A 24,998-nucleotide genomic window follows, 5' to 3' on the forward strand; every position below is an offset into this window, starting at 1 on the left:
AAAGCATAGCCAAGGTAAAGAGTTTGCATCTTTTAACTGTCTCATGATTCTCCACGTCTTTTCCTTATTCTCAGCTTCCGGGTAGCCATACAGGCCAGTGAGCCTCCACTGTGATCCATTTGCGTTTGTGACCACGAAGTCCATGTGGTTTGTGGAGGATGAGATGAGGGTCAAATCTATTTCGTCATTCCAGAACATAGCTAGGCCTCCTTTTCGGTGTCTACCTTCCCCATTACAATCAATGCCAATAAAGTTATGATGATTGAGCATGACCTTAATACCTTCCCACTCCTTGCCCTTTAACTTTTTCTCGGAGAGGAAGACAAAGTGGGGACGTTCAATACGAACCACACCCTTGAGTGCGGTTACTGCACGAGGACTCCCCAACCCCCGGCAGTTCCATGAGAGGCCCATTATTGTTGTTCGCGGGACTGCACTGCAGCCACCGCTACTGAATGGTTGATCGAATCATCCTCCTCCTTGTCCTCCACTCTCGACGTTTTCTGGGCATTGAACTCGTCTATCTCCATGAAGTGTTTCCTCTTACCCCCACTACCACCTTTTTCCCCCTCTTGCCTCGTGTCATTCGGCCCGGTCTCCTTCACTGCTGCTCTCTTTACTCTCCTGAACTTTCTGCCACAGTTTGAGTTGCTCCCTATATTGAAGCTCAACATGTTCCCAGCCTGCACAACTACATTGTTTCGGGTTGTCTCTTGCAATGCATCACTCCCTATCCCTTCCACTCTACTGTCACAGTTCTCCTCATTCACCTTCTCATGGGCTTTCTCTGCATCTAACTTCACACTACCAAATTTTTCCACCACAAGGTCAACTCTTTTTTCTAACTCAACTGCCGTGTTGGGGGGATCATTCTTCTTTTTGATAACAAACAGGTTACGAGCACATGTCTTCCCCTCTCTACGATACTCCTTGCCATCCCCTTTGTTCACAATCCACGGGGATGCCCTTAATTTCTCACTGAATTTGTAGTCACGGGTTGTGGGGCTAGAGATTGATTCACAATCCTTTTCCCCGTGCCCTAACTTGCCACACACGTAACAAAAGATCGGAAGCTTCTTGTACCAAACCTCCACCTTCTCCACTATCGCTCCACGCATCTTGATTTCTATTTCATCTTTCAGAGGTTTCTGAACATCAATCATAACTCTGATCCTTAGTGATTTGTTGATCCCTACGATGTCAGATTGATCCACCTTCATAAACTCGCCCAACTTATTCCCAATTATTTTCGCATTGGCTTCGTTATTCCTTCCCATGATAGGCAAATCATACACCCTTACCCAGAATGGGACTAGGTGAAGGGGGTATTCAGATGGTTTAAGGTCGCCTTTAACGTCACATAGAGCAAGGATGTGTTTGTCAAAGTGCCACGGTTGTGCTTCCATTGCGAACTCCTTATCCCTCCAATGGTGGAACTGGAAGAAAAACATATTCTTTTCAAGGCATTTAGCATCCATCCCATGTTTAGGGTTCCAGATCTTTCTCATCGTTGCAATTAGGGCATTGGCGTTAATGTTTCAATCTGTCCATATCTTCGCCATAACCCCCAGCGCAGCCCTTGCCTTTTCTCCATCCTTTTCATCGATTTCCCATTCAACCTCCTCTTCCTCTATCTCGGACTCTGGTTCACCGTGATTAGGTGCTTTTGGATCTTCTACGAGCGCCATCAAGAGGCTTGAATCAGTCAGTTAACCCTCGGAAACTCGAGCAAAACAACATTCGAAAAGGAGCAAACCCTAGCAGTCGGCTAGAACACCAAAACCCTCCCAAGAGTTTCTCGCTCTAGAGGGAACTTTTTTGTTATTTTAGTTAATTACTAATCAACTCTTTAATTAGAACATCAATTTTAGGTGGAAATTAATTAAACCCACTAACACTACTACTATATGTCGATATATATGTCTATGCCTAAAGTGGAGTTGCATGCTCATGGTTTATCAAATACTAGTATGGAGTAAAATTTTATTTTTACAATGGAAAGAAGCCACTACAACATATAAGATCAAAAAGGCGAAAAATATCGCCCTCTTTGATGTAAATCTCGCCATTTTAGGCTACCAGGACAATTTTTAAAACGCCCTCCCATCGTCCTGTTAGGCTCGTTGTATTAGCTTAGCAGGACAAGTAATATTTTTCGCCCTGTTTGATTTCAATCAAAGAGGGCAATATTTTTCGCCCTCTTTGATTGAAATTAGAAAGGGAAACTTTTTTTCGCCCTCTTTGATTATATCTAGGAAGACACTTTCTTTCTTCGTCCTTCTTGATTGTAATCAAGAAAGGCAACCTATTTTTCCCTCTTTGATTGAATCAAAGGAGACAATTTTTTTTTCGCCCTCTTTGATTCTTAGCTTGTTCTATTTTTCTTTATTTCTTTTCTATTTTTTTTAAAGTTTAGCCAATACATCAATTAAATTAACCTACATGGGATCGAACCCACATCTTTACGCATTTGCACAATACTCTTCCAGTTGAGCTAATAGGTTAGTGCTACTTATCTATTTACATCTCCAATTCTAAAACGTTTATTTCTCATTAGGAGATAAACATGTGATACCAAAAAAGGATATTAAAGAACAGTGCTTCTTCAAATGCATAAGATTAAAAAGTAAAAGCTTTTATCACACTGATACCCAAATAGAAAATGATATATACTGCTAGTCATTTGAGATTGTTTGAGATATCAGTTCCCTTGTTGCATTATCCTATATGCATGCTAATGTGGGTAAAATTACCCTGCCAGCATGGTCCAATTACATCTTTCCACGTGACACGCCCTAGTAGGCGGGTTTCCCACCTGGCATCTGTAGCAAAACCTTCAAAGAATGATTTATGGCTGATGTACTATGTACACACTCTTGAAGCCCATGGCCCAATAAAGGGAAGATTATGATAAGGACACTTGTCATTTCACTATTGCCTAGCCAATCATATGCCTTCTTTCTAGGGTTTCCCCCTAAAAGGGGGATGATATAAATACTCTCAATACGCAAGAAAGAGGGACACAAGTTCCTAGATAGAAAATACATTCAAATTCACACTAGTAAATGCTTTCTTTTTACTAAGCATCTCTTCCTTAAAACCCTAATCTTACTTAAGCATCGGAGGGAATATTCCTACGGGAATATTCTTGTTTTGCAGGAAACGCAACCCGACGTGGACTGGACTTGGCTCTACGTGGAACCGGATACCTCCTCGTCATCAACCATTGGAAAAACTCCCACAACAGTTGGCGCCGTCTGTGGGGTGGTAAGGTAACATGGTAGACATCCAACACTTCGGAGACGCGCCCATCAATCGCAACGAAGTGAATGAAGCCACAATGACTGGTGATCGTCCTCCTCGAGGGAGGGACGAGAGAAGGAACCGCTCCACAGGACAGGGCGATCGTCCTGACCCTCCGCCTGAGCAACAGCACCCCGAACAAGTGATAGTGGAGGATGAGACTGGTCAACCCATACTCCCTCCCTCCATGTGGTCACTTAAGGGCCGCCGCCGATACTTTCATGGAGGAGAACCCAGATTTGCCGGTGTCGGCAGGACAACTCAAAGATATTCTGGCCGGAGTCAAGGCGCATATGGACACACTTCAAGATGAAATCATAACCATCTTTTCTCAGTCTCACGGGACGGGAGTACCATTCTTTAATGGGTTCACCCGGTCTAATGTCTGGCGGCAAAACCAAGCTCGAAATGACGAACGCGACAGGCGATTCGAATGGACCAGAATTTCTTTTCAACCTATGGCTCCATTCTGCCAATTACTCGGCCTGATCCGGGATCGTCCAGAAGAGTACTTGTGATTCAGCTAGACAGACCCCAAGAAACTGAGCTGTCTGACACCGGCTCCACCCCTGTTATGGATGACTCACCTCTTGCTGCTCCCTCGCGTCGTCAAACCAGAACCAATATGGGTCATGCGGACAGCGCGCGGCGTAGAGTCTCCCACGCCAGGAGACAAGACCCAATATGTCACATTCAACAGGGAGTAGCGGCCTCATTCTTGACTACACCACCCCTTTTTGTGCTGATATTATGAATGCGCCGAAGGAACCTAAAGTAAAGCCGCCAGCTATAGATGCCTATGACGGCACCTCTGATCCTGATGTACATCTCTTGGCTTATCGTCACCATATGTATGTCCAAGGGACCACCGAAGCAACTTGGTGCAAATACTTCCCGGCCACTTTGAAAGGCGTCGCCTCAAAATGGTTAGAGAAATTTCCTGCCGGAACGATCAACACTTATGCAGAGTTAGAAATGTTGTTTTCTGCAAGGTTCATGGCCTAAAAAGAGGAAAAGAAGACGAGCATGCACTTGGGCCGTATACAACAGGGAAAAGATGAGTCCCTTCGAAGCTATGTGCGGCGTTTCAACTTGGAATTAGGGCAAATTACGGATCTGCCTGATGGAGTGGCTTTTGATAACTTTTTTAGAGGTCTCAAGAAGGGCTCCTTCAAGTTCGAACTGGTTAAGAAGAGTGTAAGAACCATGGCATATTCCCTCGACGAAGCCGAATCTTTTATCCATGCTACATAAATTTGTTCTGTCCCAAAAGATTCTAAGGGAACTGAGTCCTCAGATCTGAAGGAAATAGTGCCCTTGGTCCAAGTATGCATATAATATTAAGTCTAATAAATGCGGTTCAGTATTAATTAACAAGTTAATAATTCAGTGAGATCAAGTGAGCTGAATGCCTAGCTAGAGGCCGCTTCAGTTCAAGTGGAATTAATTATATTAATCCACAGCTTACTCTTGACTGAACCCGTAGGGTCACACAAATAGTACGTAAATGGATCAAGTATTTAATGGTATTAAATACTCCATCTATGGATATTCGGAATCGACGGATCTTGGTTTCAGTGGGAGCTGAGATCGTCATAAGCAAGAAATGAATACTCCGGAAACGATGATATTGCCGGAAACGGAAATATGGATCGTATCGGAAATATGAATATTATCCAAGTCGTAGATGTTGCCGGAAACGGAAACATGGTACGTATCGGAAAATATTATTGGAATCGAAAATATTGCCGGAAACGGAAATATTGTCAGAATCGGAAATATTATCGGAATCGGAAAATAATTCCTGAAACGGAAATATTGAATATTTGTTCGAAACGGAAATTAATTCCGGAATCGGAAATATTAAATATTGGTCGTATCGGAAATGAATTCCGGAACCGGGAATTTAATCGGAAGCGCATCGTACGAATTAGCATCGGACGAGGCTTGCCAGACGAAGGCCCAACACGAAGCCAGGCCCGCGCCCAGCAAGCCAAGCGCCCAACACGAAGGCCACAGCCTCGCCAGGCCCAACAAGGCCGTAGGCGCGCGCGCTGGAGCGAATGCTCGTGGGCTGCGAGGCAGCGCCCACTCGTGTGGGCCGCAAGGCCTGCGCGGGTGCGTGCGTCCCTCGTAGTCGTGCGACACTCGTGTTCGTAACGAATCCTAATCCTATCGAAATTCGTGCAATGATTAAATCCTAATCCTAATAGATTAAATTTATTATTTAGAGTTCAAATAGGATTCTAATTAATAAATCAATATCCTAGTAGGTTTATAATTCCTTTCCATAAACTCTATAAATATAGGCCTAGGGTCACATATTTAACAGACGATTATTGAAGTATTCAAGGTAAGATTTTTAAGCAAAAATCAGCCAAACACTTGCACCCAAATAGCCGAAAATCTAAGGAACCTTAAGGGCGATTCTAGTTGGTCAAGCTTAAGGCGGATCCGGACTTGCTGTGGACTATCTACGGAGGGACGACACTTGGAGTCCTAAAGACTTGTTCTTGTTCGGTTCGGGCGCAGCTAGGGAGGGCACGCTACAAAGTGTATGCATCTGAATTATACTAAATGATTATGTGTAAATAATATGTTTCCTGGCTTTATGGTTTTTCCGCATGATTTATGTTTATTCATATGTATCATAACCTAACAGTGGTATCACGAGCCTCTTATTATTTTCATAATCTGAATTGCATGAACATGGTTAAATTTTACAAATTTGCAAAGAATTAAAGGGGTGATTAATTTTCGTAATTAATTGCAAATTGCGTTTATTTGATTATATGTACGCAGTTTTTCGGCAGTTTCTTCGTTACTCATCCAAATCGAGTGATTTTTGTGTCAATTCCGCATGTAAAAGGCATTCTAAAATTTTGACAAAGAAGATCTTTTTCGGCCGAACCCAGATTTCCCAAATTCGTAGCCTAACTATGACTTTTCGGAGGTTTTAGTTTTTCAAACGCAAAAGTTTGTAAATTTAAGATGTTAAATTGAATATTTGCGATTCTTGTTGATAAATCTTGAGTTTTTGATTGACGTACAGTATATGTTTAACAATTATGAATGCCTAGACTTGTTAATAATACAACCTAATTTGTAATTATGATTAATTTGTTGAAATTCGAATAATTTAGAATTGATTTGATTTTCATGATTAATTAATAATTTAATTAGGTACCAATGATTAAAATCCACCATAAAAATTGTTAATTTATGTTAAATTTTAAATTTTTATGACTAGATTTGAATCCATGTTAATCGGAAATTAATTGATTAATAAATTTTCGATTTTTCGCCCTCAAATTATGAAATTAATATGATTTATTAATTTGTCATTAATTTTAAATTAAATTTTCTTTAATTTTTATGCAATTCGCTCATAAAACTTGCACGCACAAAGCAATGGACGCTACGTGTTACCCTTAAGGGGTGTTGTATAGTGCGGGCATGCGACGACGAGCAAGGGAGCTCGTCGCCCATGCGGTACGATGCAACGAGCAAGAGCCATGGCACACGAGTAGGGGTGCTTATGAGCTCCCCGAACTCGCGAGCTACTCGAACCCGACTCGGTCAAAGCTCGGTCAAAACTCGACTCGAATCAGCTCGAACTCGAGCTCGAGATCGACTCGAAAATTTAACGAGTCGAGTCGAGCAACTTGATACTCGACTCGAAAAGCTCGAGAAGCTCGAATTATATATACATAATATAAACTTTTATAAAAATATAAATGTTTTATTTTATCATTTTTATTCATCATTTTATGTTTTTATATTCCTTAAAAAAATATATATTTTTTTTCTTCCTAAAATGGATGAATAAATTATTAAGGACAAAAAAAGAAAATCTAAATCATCCATCTAGATTACACTATTTGGCAGTCAAAATGTCTTCTACCATTACTCCAACGTTGGTACATATATGAGGGAGGAAAGAAGGAAATAAGTATATTCATTTTGTCCCACATGGTTAAATAAGTGAGGGAGGAAAGAAGAAAATGTTATATTAACTTTGTCCCACATTGGTAAATAAGTGAAGGAGGAAAGGGGGAAAGGGTTATAAGTATTACTCTTTGAGTGTGAAAGTGTACAAATCACTTCCATTGGGCTTTCATTTGGGCTAATGGATATATTGATTTGGGGGTATAAACTTACTTTTTATAAGATTTGTATTTGATTCAAGTCGAATTTAAGCTCAATTTTGGGTTTTCAAGTCGATCTCGAGTTGAGTTTTAGCTCGAGTGCTTGTGTTTTCGAGCCCATTTCGAGTCGAGTTCGAGCTTGAGTTTAGTTTTTGAGCTCGAGTTTGGGTTTTCGAGCTGATTTCGAGCCGATTTCGAGTCGACTTCGAGCTCGGGTTTAATTTTCGAGTTCGAGTCGAGTTTGAAAATTTTAAGCTCGCTAGTTTTCGAGTCGAGTCGAGTTTGACTATGAGTTTTCGAGTTCGAGTCGAGCTTAGCCAAACTCGAGCTCGACTCGGCTCATTAGCATCCCTACACACGAGCACAAGGCAGCACGCTGCCCTGTGTCGAGTGCTGTGCGCATATGGGCGAGTGGGCAAGGGAGAAGGGCCAAGGCGCAAGCCTTCGGGTAGACGCGTGTGCGCAGCGAGCGTGCTGCGCCACAGCGTGCGCTGCCACACCCAGCAAGCAAGCAGACGCGAGGCAAGCAGGCGCGACGAGCGAGCGGGCGCGCGCAGCGTGGCCTGCCCTGCTGCGTTGCGTATGGCCTGCTTGCGTATTGCTATACGAACAGTCGAGGAGCGCTAAGCCTCGTGCACTCGATGGGGCTTGGGCGCAAGCCCAAGTGCCTCGTCGTGTTACGATTGAGTCGTTCTTAAATTTAATATTGAATTTTCAGTTCGGAAACGTTTTAATTAATTTTAAAATTAATAATTTAAATTGTTTTCTCGGGTTTAAATTTTAAATATTTTAATTATTATAAATTCTATTTATACTAATTATTTTACTAAAATTAAACCTTGAATTAATTTAAATTCATTTAATTCAACTGAAAATAAAATAAATAAAATGGATTCAATTATAAATTTATATGAGCTTTAAATTTTAATTAAATTTGTATGTTTCCAGTTAGACTAGAAATACATTTTTATGTTTAAAATTAGTAAAGCATATTAATTTGTTGGTTTAAGTGGGAGCAATTTTAGTCATAAACTCTTGATTAGGTCTATAAATCCTTTAAGGTTAAACAACTTGATTAGAATTAATAAGGACTGAATAATTGGTAGATTATTGGTGCCCTTGATTAATTGCTGCAAATATTTATGTGATGCATAACGTGTTTTACTAACCAGCTATGTGGGCCATTCATGATAATGAATGGGTGAATGGTATATATTGTATATGTACTGTTTTGCAGGTTATGAAGTGACTAGTATGGCCCAAATAGGGTAGAAAATATGGTATGCGTACCATTAATTTGAATGTAATTGGTCTAAAGCACCAAATTTGTTTTTCAATTAAAATATGGTCTGCGTACCATCAAATAGTTGTAATTAGTTTAATTATAGCTTATCCTATTTGAAGAAAATGGCGCCTCCCACGGAGATTTTCAAGACGGACTTTGAAGTTGAAGCTTCAAGATGAAGTCGGGCCATACTAGATCACATTTATCTTATGCATGCTTTAAGTTATTTATTGCTTTTTAATATGTCTTAAATATGCATGAGATTGTGGCTTGATTATGTTGCATGATTAAGGATTTTAGTTCACTTAAAATCTAACCAACATAGTAAGAGCCTTAAGTTCCAAACATAAAATTGAGTTAAAAGGTGCCATGCCAAAATAACACTTATTTGGATATCCTTTTTTCATCGATCTTAGTAATAGTTTTCCGCCGTAGCGAGGTGTTACTTATCGATACTAAAGGGGTAAGGTACACAAATAATTGTGAGTACATGTTAGTTTTGGTGAAACTCAACGATATAAGTAAGGAGTCCTTTTATGTCGTGGCAAAATCGATAGGTTTACCTAATAAGTTCTTAGACGTACCTATCAACCAAGAGTAGTTTCTAGACTATTAGCAAAAGGCTTTTGCTTACCTAAAAGATTTTAGAATTGTGTCTAAATACATAATGTGCTTAATTCTTCAATGGTTTTTAGGATCTTGGAATCATTTTATTCACACCTGCCGGAACACATAACTTGAATAAAATGCTTAATGAACATTGAATTATGCATGTATGCTAGAATTTAAGTTTAGTAAGAGAAACTGTGAATGATTATTTATTTGTTTATTCTTTTCAATTGTGGTTTTACTATGGCAAACAACAATCAAAACATCATCATGGGTTCTAAGCTTATGGTCAAGCTGAACCTAACAAATTTTCTTGAATGGGAAGCTAAGCTAGTTGAAATAGTCAGACTCAATGGACTTGAGTATGTACTGTTACATCCCATGTCAAGCTACTATGCCAGAGACATGACCCCTGAAAGATTTTCCGTCTGGGATGCGGATCTCAAAAAGGTTATGAGTCTCATGCTGAACAATATCCCTGATGAATGGGCTAGAAGGTTTGTAGCTTATGAACCTTTCACGCTCATCAAGAATCTGAGGGATATCTGTCGCGGAAGCACGGAGGACAGGGACCTGAACGTCCATGAGTTGATTGAATCAATGTCTGGTCTAAAGGTTAGTTCTCCCAACAGGTGTTATAGGATGGAGGTCCAAGAAACACAAGTTCAGCTCCTTCGCACTAAACAAAGGGTAGGCGTCCCACTAAGGTTCCATGTGGATCTTATGCTTTCATATTTTGATCGCCTAAGTCTGCTAGGAACACCAATAAGCGAAAGGATGGTAGTCTCTATCTTGCTCAATTCACTGTACAGTGGGTTTGGTCGCTTCAAGCAACTATACCTAAGTGAACCAAGAGAAGAAACAGTTGCAGAATTTGTTCACCTTGTTAGAAAGGCTGAGATAATACTGGACTGTGAAGCCAAAGATTTACTCAAGGCTAAAGGGAGACCGTTCAAGAAAAGTGGAAAGTCCAAGGGCAATGCTAAATCAAAGCAGGACAAGTCCACATCAAGCTGTCTTTATTGTGATGGAATAGGCCATTACAAAAGAGAATGTCCAAAGCTAAAGGAAGATCAGAAGAACGGAACAGTCGTTCCATCTTCAGGTATTTTCGTTCTAGACTGTACACTTGTTAATTCAACTTCTTGGGTATTAGATACAGGTTGTGGCTCACACTTATGTTCCAATTCACAGGGACTAAGAAGAAGTAGAAAGTTAAGCAAGGGTGAAGTCGACCTACGAGTGGGAAATGGAGCACGGATTGCTGCATTAGCTGTAGGAACTTATTATTTGTCGTTGCCCTCTGGGCTAGTTTTGGAACTGGAAGAATGTTTCCATGTTCCAAGTCTTACTAAAAACATCATTTCTGTTTCTTTCTTAGATGCTAAGGGATTTTCCTTTTTAATAGAAGACAATAGTTGTTCGTTTTATTTTAAAGAGATGTTTTATGGATCTGCTAGATTAGTCAATGGACTTTATTTATTAGATCACGACAAACAAGTTTATAACATAAATACCAAAAAGGCCAAAAAGGATGATTCAGATCTCACCTATCTGTGGCATTGTCGATTAGGCCATATTAACTTGAAATGCTTAGAAAGACTTCAAAAGGAAGGAATTCTAGAACCATTTGACTTAGAGGATTATGGTAAATGCGAATCATGTTTACTTGGCAAAATGACAAAGCAACCTTTCTCTAAAGTTGGAGAAAGAGAAAATGAACTATTGGGTTTAATCCATACAGATGTATGTGGACCAATGAGTACAAATGCTAGAGGTGGTTTCAGCTACTTCATCACTTTCACTGATGACTTCAGTAGATATGGTTATGTCTACCTAATGAAGCATAAGTCTGAATCCTTTGACAAATTCAAGGAATTTCAGAGTGAAGTAGAGAATCAATTTGGCAAGAAGATTAAGGCACTGCGGTCTGATAGAGGCGGTGAATATCTGAGCTATGAATTTGATGACCATCTGAAAGAATGTGGAATTCTATCAGAATTGACTCCTCCTGGAACACCACAATGGAACGGTGTGTCGGAACGGAGGAACAGAACCTTGCTAGACATGGTTAGATCAATGATGGGTCAGGCCGAACTTCCAATAGAATTTTGGGGACATGCACTAAATACAGCCGCACTCACTATAAATAGAGCTCCGTCTAAAGCTGTTGAAAAGACTCCATATGAGTTATGGTTTGGAAAGCCTCCAAAAGTGTCTTTTCTTAAGATTTGGGGATGTGAAGTATACGTCAAACGATTAATTTCAGACAAACTTCATCCAAAATCTGACAAATGTATCCTTGTGGGCTATCCAAAGGAAACAAAGGGGTATTACTTCTACAATACATCTGAGAACAAGGTGTTTGTTGCTCGAGATGGTATCCTTTTGGAAAAGGATCACATTTTCAAAATGACAAGTGGGAGAAAAGTAGACCTCGAAGAAATTCGAGTCGAACAACAAACTCTAGAGAATGCTCAAGATGACATTCAGGATGAAACTCAGAGATCTTTAGAAGTTTCTGGTGAGAATCATGGACAATCTAGAGAAGTAACCCCGCGTAGATCGCAGAGATATAGATCTCAACCGGAAAGGTACTTAGGTATTTTGACGAACAAGAGCTATGATGTTCTATTACTTGAAAGTGATGAACCTGCGACTTAGAAACAAGCTATGACGAGCCCTAGCTCCAAGCAATGGCATGAAGCCATGCAATCTGAATTAGACTCCATGTCTGAAAACCAAGTATGGGATTTGGTCGATTTGCCAGATGGCTACCAAGCCATTGGAAGCAAATGGGTTTTCAAACTGAAAAAGGACAAGGATGGAAAACTTGAAGTTTTCAAAGCTAGATTGGTTGCAAAAGGTTACAGACAAGTCCACGGTGTGGATTACGATGAAACCTTTTCACCAGTTGCAATGCTAAAGTCTATTCGGATAATGTTAGCAATCGCTGCATATTACGATTACGAAATATGGCAGATGGATGTCAAAACCGCTTTCTGAAACAACGTTTTAACAGAAACTATGTTTGTGACACAGCCTGAGGGTTTTGAGGATCCAAAGAATGCTAAAAAGGTATGCAAGCTAAAGAAATCAATCTACAGATTGAAGCAAGCATCCAGGAGCTGGAATATACGTTTTGATGAAGCATTCAGTGACTTTGGTTTCATCAAGAACGCAGACGAATCTTGTGTATACAAGAAGGTCAGTGGGAGCAAAATTTCTTTTCTAATATTATATGTCGACGACATATTACTTATCGGAAATGACATTCCTATGTTGAACTCTGTCAAGATTTGGCTTGGGAAATGTTTTTCGATGAAGGATCTAGGAGAAGCACAGTACATATTGGGCATCAAGATTTACAAAGATAGATCTAAAAAGATGATTGGACTTAGTCAAAGCACTTATATCAATAAAGTACTTGATAGGTTCAAGATGGCAGACTCCAAGCGAGGCTACCTACCCATGTCTCATGGAATGACTCTAAGCAAGACTCAGTGCCCAAAAACACTTGATGAGCGTAGACGAATGAATGGGATTCCGTATGCATCATTGATTGGTTCAATAATGTATGCTATGATATGTACACGCCCGGATGTTGCGTACGCACTCAGTGCTACGAGCAGATACCAGTCAGACCCAGGAGAGGCACATTGGACTGCTGCCAAGAATATTCTGAAGTACCTGAAAAGGCACAAAGATGACTTCCTGGTCTATGGTGGAGATGATGAATTAATTGTTAAAGGCTATACGGACGCAAGTTTCCAAACCGACAAAGATGATTTCAGATCACAGTCTGGGTTTGTCTTCTGCCTCAACGGAGGTGCAATAAGCTGGAAAAGTGCTAAGCAAAGCACCATTGCGGATTCTACAACTGAAGCGGAGTACATTGCTGCACATGAAGCAGCAAAGGAAGCTATATGGCTAAGGAAGTTCATAGGTGAACTTGGTGTAGTCCCCTCCATTAAAGGACCAATAGCCCTGTATTGTGATAATAACGGAGCTATTGCACAGGCAAAGGAGCCTAGACACCACCAAAGAGTCAAGCATGTACTTCGTAGATTTGACCTTCTACGAGAGTTCGTTGAAAGAAAAGAAGTCGAGATAAACAAGATTGGAACTGATGACAACATATCAGATCCATTGACTAAACCTCTGCCGCAGGCGAAGCACAACTCGCACACTGCAGCTATGGAAATCAAGCATATTGGAGAATGGCTTTGATGTCCTTATTTGATGTTTTAAAGTTTTAGTGTTTAATACTTTGTAAATCATTATTGGTTAATCATTCACAATAAATGAATAGAATTCATTTTTTCATTTAATTTGTGGTTTATTAAATGATGAGTCCCTTCAATTTGACGAAATATTCAAGATAGACTGTCAGGACCAGTCTTGTGACTAAGAAATGTCTATCAAGTGAACTTGAATGTCAAAAATTGAAAAATGGTCCCTGGTCGGAGTTTTCTATAAAATTGGACGCATAGAAAACGTTAGACGACTAGAATGCAAGATGACTAGTAGTTCTGTTTCTTGAACTATGTGGACATGGCAATGTCATAATCATTTGCATAGATACTTACTTTGGGAAGACTAGTATCGGACTGACCTATGAAACTTTACTGTAAGAGATGAAAATCTGTCATAAGTAAATCTGTCATTAGACACTAAATCCTCAATACCTGAGTGATTTGAGATTACTTGTTTGAGAACTGGTTACTTTGACGTTGACCAACCGTCGCACCGTAAAAGGAGGCTATAAAGGCAACGCTCAGGTAATCACCTATCAAATGAAGTCTAATCTCAAGATCGCAAGATTGGGATTGTCCTCCCATAAATCGGGATGAGATGCTTAAAAGTTGTACAAGGCCACTCGGAGAGCTAGAAACTGTAAAATGCATGGCCGTGCTCGGATGAATCATAGGCTATGATTATCTGTTTATTTGATCAGTTGAACTCTGAAACCGAGAAACACCTCTGGAATAATTAAGGATGACAACTCTTACCTTATGTTCAAGAGCAAGCATCGAGAGACAAAAGAATTAGGTAATGCACACTTGTCCCTAAGGACAAGTGGAGACTGAAGGAAATAGTGCCCTTGGTCCAAGTATGCATATAATATTAAGTCTAATAAATGCGGTTCAATATTAATTAACAAGTTAATAATTCAGTGAGATCAAGTGAGCTGAATGCCTATCTAGAGGCCGCTTCAGTTCAAGTGGAATTAATTATATTAATCCACAACTTACTCTTGACTGAACCCGTAGGGTCACACAAATAGTACGTAAACGGATCAAGTATTTAATGGCATTAAATACACCATCTATGGATATTCGGAATCGACGGATCTTGGTTTCAGTGGGAGCTGAGATCGTCATAAGCAAGAAATGAATACTCCGGAAACGATGATATTGCCGGAAACGGAAATATGGATCGTATCGAAAATATGAATATTATCCAAGTCGTAGATGTTGCCGGAAACGGAAACATGGTACGTATCGGAAAATATTATTGGAATCAGAAATATTGCCGGAAACGGAAATATTGTCAGAATCGGAAATATTATCAGAATCGGAAAATAATTCCGGAAACGGAAATATTGAATATTTGTTCGAAACGGAAATTAATTTTGGAATCGGAAATATTAAATATTGGTCGTATCGGAAATGAATTTCGGAACCGGGAATTTAATCGGAAGCGCATCGTACGAATTAGCATCGGACGAGGCTTGCCAGACGAAGGCACAGCACGAATCCAGGCCCGCGCCCAGCAAGCCAAGCGCCCAACACGAAGGCCACAGCCTCGCTGGGCCTGGCCTTGCGTAGGCGCGCGCGCTAGAGCGTATGCTCGTGGGCTGCGAGGCATTGCCCACTCCTGTGGGCCGCAAGGCCTGCGCGGGTGCGTGCGTCCCTCGTAGTCGTGCGACACTCGTGTTCGTAACGAATCCTAATCCTATCGGAATTCGTGCAATGATTAAATCCTAATCCTAATAGATTAAATTTATTATTTAGAGTTCAAATAGGATTCTAATTAATAAATCCATATCCTAGTAGGATTATAATTCCTTTCCATAAACTCTATAAATATAGGCCTAGGGTCACATATTTAACAGACGATTATTGAAGTATTCAAGGTAATATTTTTAAGCAAAAATCAGCCAAACACTTGCACCCAAATAGCCGAAAATCTAAGGAACCTTAAGGGCGATTCTAGTTGGTCAAGCTTAAGGCGGATCCGGACGTGCTGTGGACTATCTACGGAGGGACGACACTTGGAGTCCTAAAGACTTGTTCTTGTTCTTATTAGGTTTGGGCGCAGCTAGGGAGGGCACGCTACAAAGTGTATGCATCTGAATTATACTAAATGATTATGTGTAAATAATATGTTTCCTGGCTTTATGGTTTTTCCGCATGATTTATGTTTATTCATATGTATCATAACCTAACAAGATCACCCACAGCGCAAGGATAAGTCGGACAAAAAGACCAACCGTCCAAATGGGACGTGGGCCATTGAGAAGAAGGGATGTCAGGCTAACTCCTCGCAGGGGTATAAGAGAGGACGACCCTATGATAAAGAGTAGTTTGAGTATAACACTTTACACTATATTACTAGAAGTTAGAAATAGATATGAGATCGATCGTTCGTTCCCCATGAAGTCACCGGTTGAAACTCGGGACAGCTCCCTTTATTGCAAATTGCATTGCGACGTGGGGCATGATACGAAAGATTGCAAAAGCTTGCGCAGGGCTCTCGATGCGTTGGCCGCCAAAGGTTTTCTGAAATCATATCTCAGCACGAATACCGGAGGGAATGGAAAGAAGTTCTATAAGAAGAGTAAGTCTCCATCATACCGTCGTGATGATAATGACAGAAATCCAGAATATGTAGCAGTAATGTCAAGAGGTCTGGCCTCTGGGGGCCCGACGATGAGGGGTCAAAAAGATTATGCAAGCCGGTTGGGCCAGGTAATGCTGTCAGGCAAGGCGCCAATGGATCACTTCCCAAAGGTGGAAATTTTTGAGGTTGATAGAGGAAAGATAGAAACCCCCCATGATGATCCCTTGGTCATTGAGTTGAAGGTGGCAAACCTTTAAGTAAGGCGTATCCTAGTCGATACGGGGAGTTTGTCGGACATCATTAGTTCAGCCTGCATGAACTGTCTTGATCATGATCCTAAGACGATTGAGAAAATTCACTATCCCATCATTGGATTCGGAGGCGGCATAATTCATCCCCAAGGAATCATTACTCTACCCCCTTCGAGTAGGAAGCCTGCATCAGAGTAGGAACTTGAACGTCCGATTTCTGATCGTAAAGGATCTAACTGTATACAATATCATCTTGGGGCGTCCTACTCTAAATCAGGCTAAGGCCGTGGTGGTCACCCATCTTATGCTTATGAATTACTCCCTCCGTCTCTTAATACTCGCACCGGTTTGACCGATGCGGAGTTTAAGGCATTTGGATTGACTAATTAATTTAATGAGTGTTAGTTGATAGTGGGGTATTTTTTTAATATAGTTAGTGGGAAATGTGTAAGGGGTGGGGATTGGTGAGTGGGGGGTGTGAATTTTTAAATGATTTTTTGTAGGGAGTAGGGGTGTAGGTGGGTTAGTAGGTAAGTGTGAGAAATAATATAATATTGGTGAAAATTTCCATTTATAGAAGCGGTGCAAGTATTAAGGGACGACCCGAAAAGGAAAGCTATGCGAGTATTAAGGGACGGAGGGAGTATGTTTGTGATAAAGGCCAAGTCAGCACTATTCATGGTGATCAACAACTGGCTAGAGATTGTTATCTTACCACACTGAGTCCTGAAGCTTGGGGAGGAAACAAGGCTAATGAGGGAAAATCTGGTTCGAAAAGAAAATTGGACGAGGCAAAAGATAAAGTTAAGAAAGAAACCTTCACCATTGCCACGTCACACATGGAGACTAGGCGGCCTGTGCCAATCGGCGACCATTATGAAATTATTTTTGAGGAATCACGTCCAGAAAGGACGGTGCCAGTGGGACTCTCTCCTGACGATCATCTTGGGGCACAACTGGTCACCCTCCTGAGATAATTTCATGATATCTTTGCCTTCACTATGGAAGAAATGCCGGGAATTGATCCAAGTGTAGCCGTCCACAAACTCAATGTAGATGACTCCTTAAAACCTGTTCGTCAAAAGAAGAGAAATCATGGGGAATCTAGAAACAAAGCTGCGGCCAAAGAGGTACAGAAGTTGTTGGACGCTGTGTTCATTCGTCCAAGCCAATATCCGGATTGGGTAGCAAATGTGGTATTAGTGCCGAAGCCTAATGGATCTTGGAGAATGTGTGTAGACTACACGGATCTGAACAAGGCATGCCCAAAGGACAAGTTCCCTTTGCCTAAGATAAACCGGTTGGTAGACTCAACGACTGGTCATGCTATGATGTCTCTATGGACGCTTACTCTGGATTTTACCAAATTCCCTTATGGCCGGACGATCACGATAAGACGTCATTTGTTACTGAGCAAGGGTTGTACTGTTACAAAGTAATGCCGTTTGGCTTAAAAAATGCACCGGCCACCTTCCAGCTCCTTGTTAACACGGGTTTCTCCAATCATTTAGGGCGGAACATTGAGGCTTAAATTGATGACATGATAGTAAAAAGTAAGCGGCGTGAAGAACACCTGACTGATCTGAGAGAGACTTTGAGACGCTCCGAAAATACAAGATGAAGCTAAATCCGAAGAAATGTGTCTTTGGAGTAACTGCGGGAAAGTTCTTAGGCTTCCTCATCGATGAAAGGGGAATTCAGGCCAATCCTGACAAGGTACAAGCAGTGATAGACATGACGTCTCCTAAATCAGTAAAAGAGGTCCAACGTCTGACTGGATGTCTGGCGGCATTAGGACGATTCTTATTAAGGGTAGGTGACAAGTGTCATTATTTCTTTGGCACCATCAAGAAAAAGAGTAAGTTAGAATGGACCGAATCGGTGGAAGCTGCCTTCGTCCGGTTGAAAAAACACCTCCACACCTTGCCGCGGCTTGTCAGTCCCCTTCAAGGAGAAATCTTGTATGTGTATTTGGCCATCTCTGAATGGTCTTTGGTTGCTGTGTTATTGACGGAGAGAGAGAGGGTATCACTCCTCGTCTATTTTGTGAGCCACGTCCTGCAAAATGAGGAATTAAGATACCCCCCAATTGAAAAGTTTGCACTCGCACTCTTTATGACCAGTAAGAAGCTGCGTCCTTACTTCTTGGCACACAAACTGGTAGTATACACAGATCAGCCTCTGAAGCAGCCGCTCACCAAACAAGACGCCGTAGGACGAATGCTTTAATGGGCAATGGAGCTGAATGCGTTTGATATCTCGTATGAGCCTCACAAAGCTATCAAGGGGCAAGTTTTTGCCGAATTTATTGCAGAAATGACGAGGCCGACCTTTGCAAAGAATGAGTTGACTCGTTGGACAATATATGTTGATGGGTTGTCCACTCAGAACGGTTGTGGAGCCGGCATAATATGTCAATCTCCCGAAGGAGACAAGTATGAATATGCCATGCGATTCAACTTCCAAACACCCAACAATGAGGCTGCATACGAAGACATGCTAGCTGGTATCAAATGTGCAAGGCAGCCGGAGCCCAAGAAATATTGGTCTTGTCTGACTCACAGCTCATTGTAAGCCAAGTAAATGGAGATTATGAAGCAAGTGATCCCAACATTATTAAATATATGCAAGATGTGCATCAGGAAATCGAACACTTGAAGAGTTTTGAAGCCAAGCAGATCCCTAGAACAGAAAACAATTAGGCTGACGCCTTGTCCAAACTAGCCAGCTCGGCCTCTTGTGACACTCCCCGTCATGTGTTTTGGGAAGTAAAAGAAAAATAAAGTATTGAGCAAGAGCTCTGTGTTCCTGACGTAGCGATTCTTGATCGAACTTCGTCTTGGATGGATGCCATCATAGCTTACAAAACTGACGGGACACTTCCCAGTGATCACCGTCTAGCTGCTAAGTTGCAAAAAAGAAGTTCTTGGTTTGAAATATGGAACGACGTCTTATACAAGAAGTCTTACTCCCGGCCTCTCCTACGCTGTGTGACGCCTGAAAAAGGGAAGGAAATCCTAGCCGACTTGCATCAAGGGTTATGTAGTTCTCATATTGGATGACGGGCCTTAGCCGAAAAAGCACTTCGAACTGGTTATTACTGGCCTACATTGAGAGAGGACGCGCTAGTCATGGTTCAGAAGTTGTGAAAAATGCCAAAGATTTGCTCATCTTATTCACAGGCCGGCCCAACCTCTGACTCCCATTACTAGTCCGATTCCGTTTGCTAAATGGGGAATGGACTTGCTAGGCCCAAACACCGCAGCCTCTGGGGGAAGACGTTATGTTATTGTGGCAGTTGACTATTTCACCAAATGGATTGAAGCCGAAGCCCTCAAAAACATCAAAACATATGACGTGAAGGCGTTTATCTGGAGAAATGTCATTACCAGGTTTGGAGTACCACAATCAATCGTCTTTGACAACGGACCTCAATTTGAGACGCCTAAGTTGAAAGAATGGCTGACATAGCACGGGATTCACAGTTGCTTTGCCTCCGTCGGGCGACCACAAGCCAACGGCCAAGTTGAAGCTTTCAACAAAATTATCTCATAAGGGATAAAGAAGAAGTTGGACGAAGCTAAAGGATTATGGGCTGATGAATTGCCTAATGTTTTGTGGTCAATTCGTACCACGACTAAAAATTCCACTACAGAAATCCCATTCTTGCTAGCCTACGGTGCAGAAACCGTCCTCCCCATAGAAATGTGTGAACCAACCCTCCGGGTCATGCTTTATGATGAGGACGCCAACTGGGAGATGATGAAATCTTCTTTAGAATTCCTGCCGGAGGTCAGGGGAAATGCTGCGCTTCGGCAACAGTTGTATAAGTTAAGGATGGCGAGGGAATACAACAAGAAAGTGACCAAGCGAGTGCTGAAAGTAGGGGACTTCGTCCTTCGTAAAATGGAATCTGCGGGACGAGCCAATGAGCAAGGCAAGCTGACACCGACCCATGAAGGTCCTTATGAGATATATGATGAAATCAGGGATAGAACTTATCGCATTCAGGATATGCATGGCCGACCTATTTTGCGCACCTGGAATGCAGAAAACCCTAAGAAATATTTTTTCTAGATAACATCTGGTTCCGTCGTTGATAGAAGTATCAATACTTAAAAAGACATCTAACGGTCCTTGTAGGGTAGTAATATCTCTTATTCTTGGCTAAATTCTCCTTACAAACTTATAAATAATACTACTCTACTTATTTCGTACATTGTATGTTACTTGCACGTCAAAAAACTAACCTAACTAACATAAGCATGCTAAACATAATCGAATAAAGGCCTAAGAAGTGGCCCAGGTTAGCAACACATCAAAGCCTAATTGATTGAAGCCTAAGAAGTGGCCCAGATTAGCACAAGTATAGGCTGATCACCTATCAAATCTTAAACAAAAACCGTTCTAACAAACCGAACGTCATTTTTCTAGGGCATTTAGGAAACAATCCTATATGCAGCGGCATAAATCATGCCGCCTCCAAATTGTGACGGGATCAAACTCCCAACAAAAAACGTTCAACCAATTGAACGTCGTTTGTTCTAAGGCATTTAGGAAACAATTCTATATGCAGCGGAATACATCATGCCGCCTCCAAATTATGATGGGGGCAAACCCCCAACAAAAAAGTTCAACCAATTGAACGTCGTTTTTTCTAAGGCATTTAGGAAACAATCCTATATGCAGCGACATAAATCATGCCGCCTCCAAATTGTGACGGGGGAAAACCCCCAACAAAAAACGTTCAACCAATTGAACGTCGTTTTTTCTAAGGCATTTAGGAAATAATCCTATATGCAGCGGCATACATCATGCCGCTTCCAAATTATGACGGGGGAAAACCCCCAATAAAAAACGTTCAACCAATTGAACGTTGTTTTTTCTAAGGCATTTAGGAAACAATCCTATATGCAGCGGCATACATCATGCCGCCTCCAAATTGTGACGGGGGCAAACCCCTAACAAAAAACGTTCAACCAATTGAACGTCGTTTTTTCTAAGGCATTTAGGAAACAATCCTATATGAAGCGGCATATATCATGCCACCTCCAAATTATGACGGGGGCAAACCCCCAACAAAAACCTTTCAACCAATTGAACGTTGTTTTTTCTAAGGCATTTAGGAAACAATTCTATATGCAGCGGCATACATCATGCCGCCTCCAAATTATGACGGGGGCAAACCCCCAAGAAAAAACGTTCAACCAATTAACGTCGTTTTTTCTAAGGCATTTAAGAAACAATCCTAAATATTAAGGCATACATCATGCCGCCTCCATATTATGACAGGGGCAAACCCCCAACAAAAAACGTTCAACCAATTGAACGTCGTTTTTTCTAAGGCATTTAGGAAACAATCCTATATGCAGCGGCATAAATCATGCCGCCTCCAAATTATGAAGGGGGCGAACACCCAACAAAAAACTTTCAAACAATTGAACGTCGTTTTTTCTAAGGCATTTAGGAAATAATCCTATATGCAGCGACATAAATTATGCCGCCTCCATTTTATGACGGAGGTAACCCTCCAACAAAAACTTTTCTCTTAAAACGAACGTTATTTTTCCTAAGGAATTCAGGGAGGCCCCTATTGAAGGAAATAATGCCCTTGGTCCAAGTATGCATTCAATGTTAAGTCTAATAAATGCGGTTCAGTATTAATTAACAAGTTAATAATTCAGTGAGATCAAGTGAGCTGAATGCCTAGCTAGAGGCCGCTTCAGTTCAAGTGGAATTAATGATATTAATCCACAGCTTACTCTTGACTAAACCCGTAGGGTCACACAAATAGTACGTAAACGGATCAAGTATCTAATGGCATTAGATACTCCATCTATGGATATTCGGAATCGACGGATCTTGGTTTCAGTGGGAGCTGAGATCGTCACAGGCAAGAAATGAATACTCCGGAAACGATGATATTGCCGGAAACGGAAATATGGATCGTATCGGAAATATAAATATTATCCAAGTCGTAGATGTTGCCGGAAACGGAAACATGGTACGTATCGGAAAATATTATCGGAAATGGAAATATTGCCGGAATCGGAAATATTGCTGGAAACGGAAATATGGTCAGAAATGGAAATATTATCGGAATCGGAAAATAATTCCGGAAACGGAAATATTAAATATTTGTTCGAAACGGAAATTAATTCCTGAATCGGAAATATTAAATATTGTTCGTATCGGAAATAAATTCCGGAATCGGGAATTTAATCGGAAGCGTATCGTACGAATTAGCATCGGACGAGGCTCGCTAGACGAAGGCCCAGCACGAAGCCAGGCCATCGCCCAGCAAGCCACACGCATCACCAACACACGCCAAAGCCTCGACCAGGCCCAGCGCAAGCCAGGCCCAGCCGAAGCCATGGGCGCGCGCGGACAGTAGCATGGGCCGAGCGCTGTGCGCTCAGCGTGGGCCGCAAGGCCTGCGCGGGTGTACGGTGCTCGTGCGATGCTCGTGTGCGAATCCTAAAGCTATCGGGATTCGATAAAAGATTAAATCCTAAACCTATTAGATAAAGTTTATTTAAATAGAGTCCTAGCAGGATTCTAATTAAATAAATTAGTATCCTAATAGGATTCCAATTCCTTTTCCATACCTATATAAATAAGGGCCTAGGGGTCATTATTTATACATAAGTTTTCAAGTATTCAAAGCTAGGATTTTTAAGCAGAAAAATCAGCCATAACTCTTTCCCATTTAGCCGAAAATAAGTAGTGCCTTAAGGGCGATTCTAGTTGGTCAATCTTAAGGCGGATCCGGACGTGCTGTGGACTATCTACGGAGGGACGACACTTGGAGTCCTAAAGACTTGTTCTTGTTCGGTTCGGGCGCAGCTAGGGAAGGCACGCAACAAAGAGTATGCATCTAAACTATGCTAAATGATTATGTGTAAATAATATGTTTTCCTGGCTTTATGGTTTTTCCGCATGATTTATGAATTGTCATATGTATCATAACCTATCACCTATCGGCCATACCGACAAAGAATCTTTAGTATGAACATGTTGGGAAGGACCCCCGCGAATCATCTATCGATGACTCTTATTATATCTAAGTTATGACAAAAACTGACGAATCAAAAAGGGTCCATGAGAATATCAAGTGAGGGGAAATTATACTAATTATTTAACGGCTGGCCGTCAATTAAAGGCAAGATCACTCGAAAGCCTCAGGACAACATGATGCCGTTCACCAGCACGCCCCATACCCAAGTTCAGCGGCAATCATATTGATTGATTGACTTGCGTCAATCAATCATCTAAAATAAACTTGGGCATGGGTGTTAGGATATGATACATATAAACGAATATAAATCATGCGGAAAAACCCTAAACGCCAGGATTCCGAATCAATTGCCACATAACAATTAGCATAATTTAGATGCATACACTTTGTAGCGTGCCCTCCCTTGCTGCGCCCGAACCGAACAAGAACAAGTCTTTAGGACTCCAAGTGTCGTCCCACCGTAGAAAGTCCACAGCACGTCCGGATCCGCCTTAAGATTGACCAACTAGAATCGCCCTTAAGGTACTAAAATATTCGGCTAATATGGGCAAGGTGTTTGGCTAAATTTTTGCTCAAATTCTTACCTTTGAATACTTGAAAAACCCCTTGTAAATTATGAGCCCTTAACTCATATTTATAGGCCATTGAATAAGTAATCGAATCCTACTAGGATACGAATTAATTAAATTAGAATCCTAGTAGAACACTTATTTAATTAATTTATTTTTTAGGATTAGGAAGTTAATCATTAAACGAATCCTATACGCTTTAGGTTTCGTATGCGAACACAAACTCTACACGAGCATGACCCGCAAGCGTGCAGGCCATGCCCGTGCACAGCCCGCACGGCCACACGGCCCACGCGAGCTACAAGCCCACGCGAGCAGCAGCATTGCTCGCAACCCATTAAACGCAGCTGCGCGCGCAGCCACGACCTGCTGGGCCTGGCGTGGCCTTGGCTGTTCGTGTGGAGCGCTGGCTTGCTGGACGCGGGCCTGGCTTCGTGCTGGGCCTTCGTCTAGTAAGCTCGTCCGATGCTAATTCGTACGACGCGCTTCCGATTAATTTCCCGATTCCGGAATTCATTTCCGATACGAACAATATTTAATATTTCCAATTCCGGAATTAATTTTCGTCTCGATCAAATATTTAATATTTTCGTTTCCGGAATTATTTTCCGATTCCGATAATATTTCGGATTCTGACAGTATTTCTGTTTTCGGCAATATTTCCATTTCCGATAATATTTTTCGATACGTACCATGTTTTCGTTTCCGGCAACATCTACGACTTGGATAATATTTATATTTCCGTTTCCGGCAATATCATCGTTTCCGGAGTATTCATTTATTTGCCTTTGACGATCTCAGCTCCCACTGAAACCAAGATCCGTCGATTCCGAATATGTATTAGATAGAGTATTTAATGCCATTAAGTACTTGATCCGTTTACGTACTATTTGTGTGACCCTACGGGTTTGAAGGAAATAATTCCCTTGGTCCAAGTATGCATATAATGATAAGTCTAATAAATGCGGT

The 24,998-nt window shown here is 41.4% G+C and overlaps 1 protein-coding gene across 1 annotated transcript; it reads right to left on the minus strand.

The window, feature by feature from the left end:
* Window positions 1-413: 413 nt before the first annotated feature.
* LOC110778918 (uncharacterized) lies at window positions 414-1,508 on the minus strand. The gene has a single exon (XM_022008890.1). It carries the CDS (start codon window positions 1,506-1,508, stop codon window positions 414-416), a length of 1,095 nt encoding a protein of 364 aa, XP_021864582.1.
* Window positions 1,509-24,998: the final 23,490 nt, after the last annotated feature.

Source organism: Spinacia oleracea, chromosome 2 (assembly GCF_020520425.1).
Source record: "Spinacia oleracea cultivar Varoflay chromosome 2, BTI_SOV_V1, whole genome shotgun sequence".
Taxonomy (NCBI): Eukaryota; Viridiplantae; Streptophyta; class Magnoliopsida; order Caryophyllales; family Amaranthaceae; genus Spinacia; species Spinacia oleracea.

Excerpts from the sequence above, each read along its gene's own strand:
- LOC110778918 (XM_022008890.1), bottom strand. The coding sequence starts at position 1,508 with ATGAGAAAGATCTGGAACCCTAAACATGGGATGGATGCTAAATGCCTT.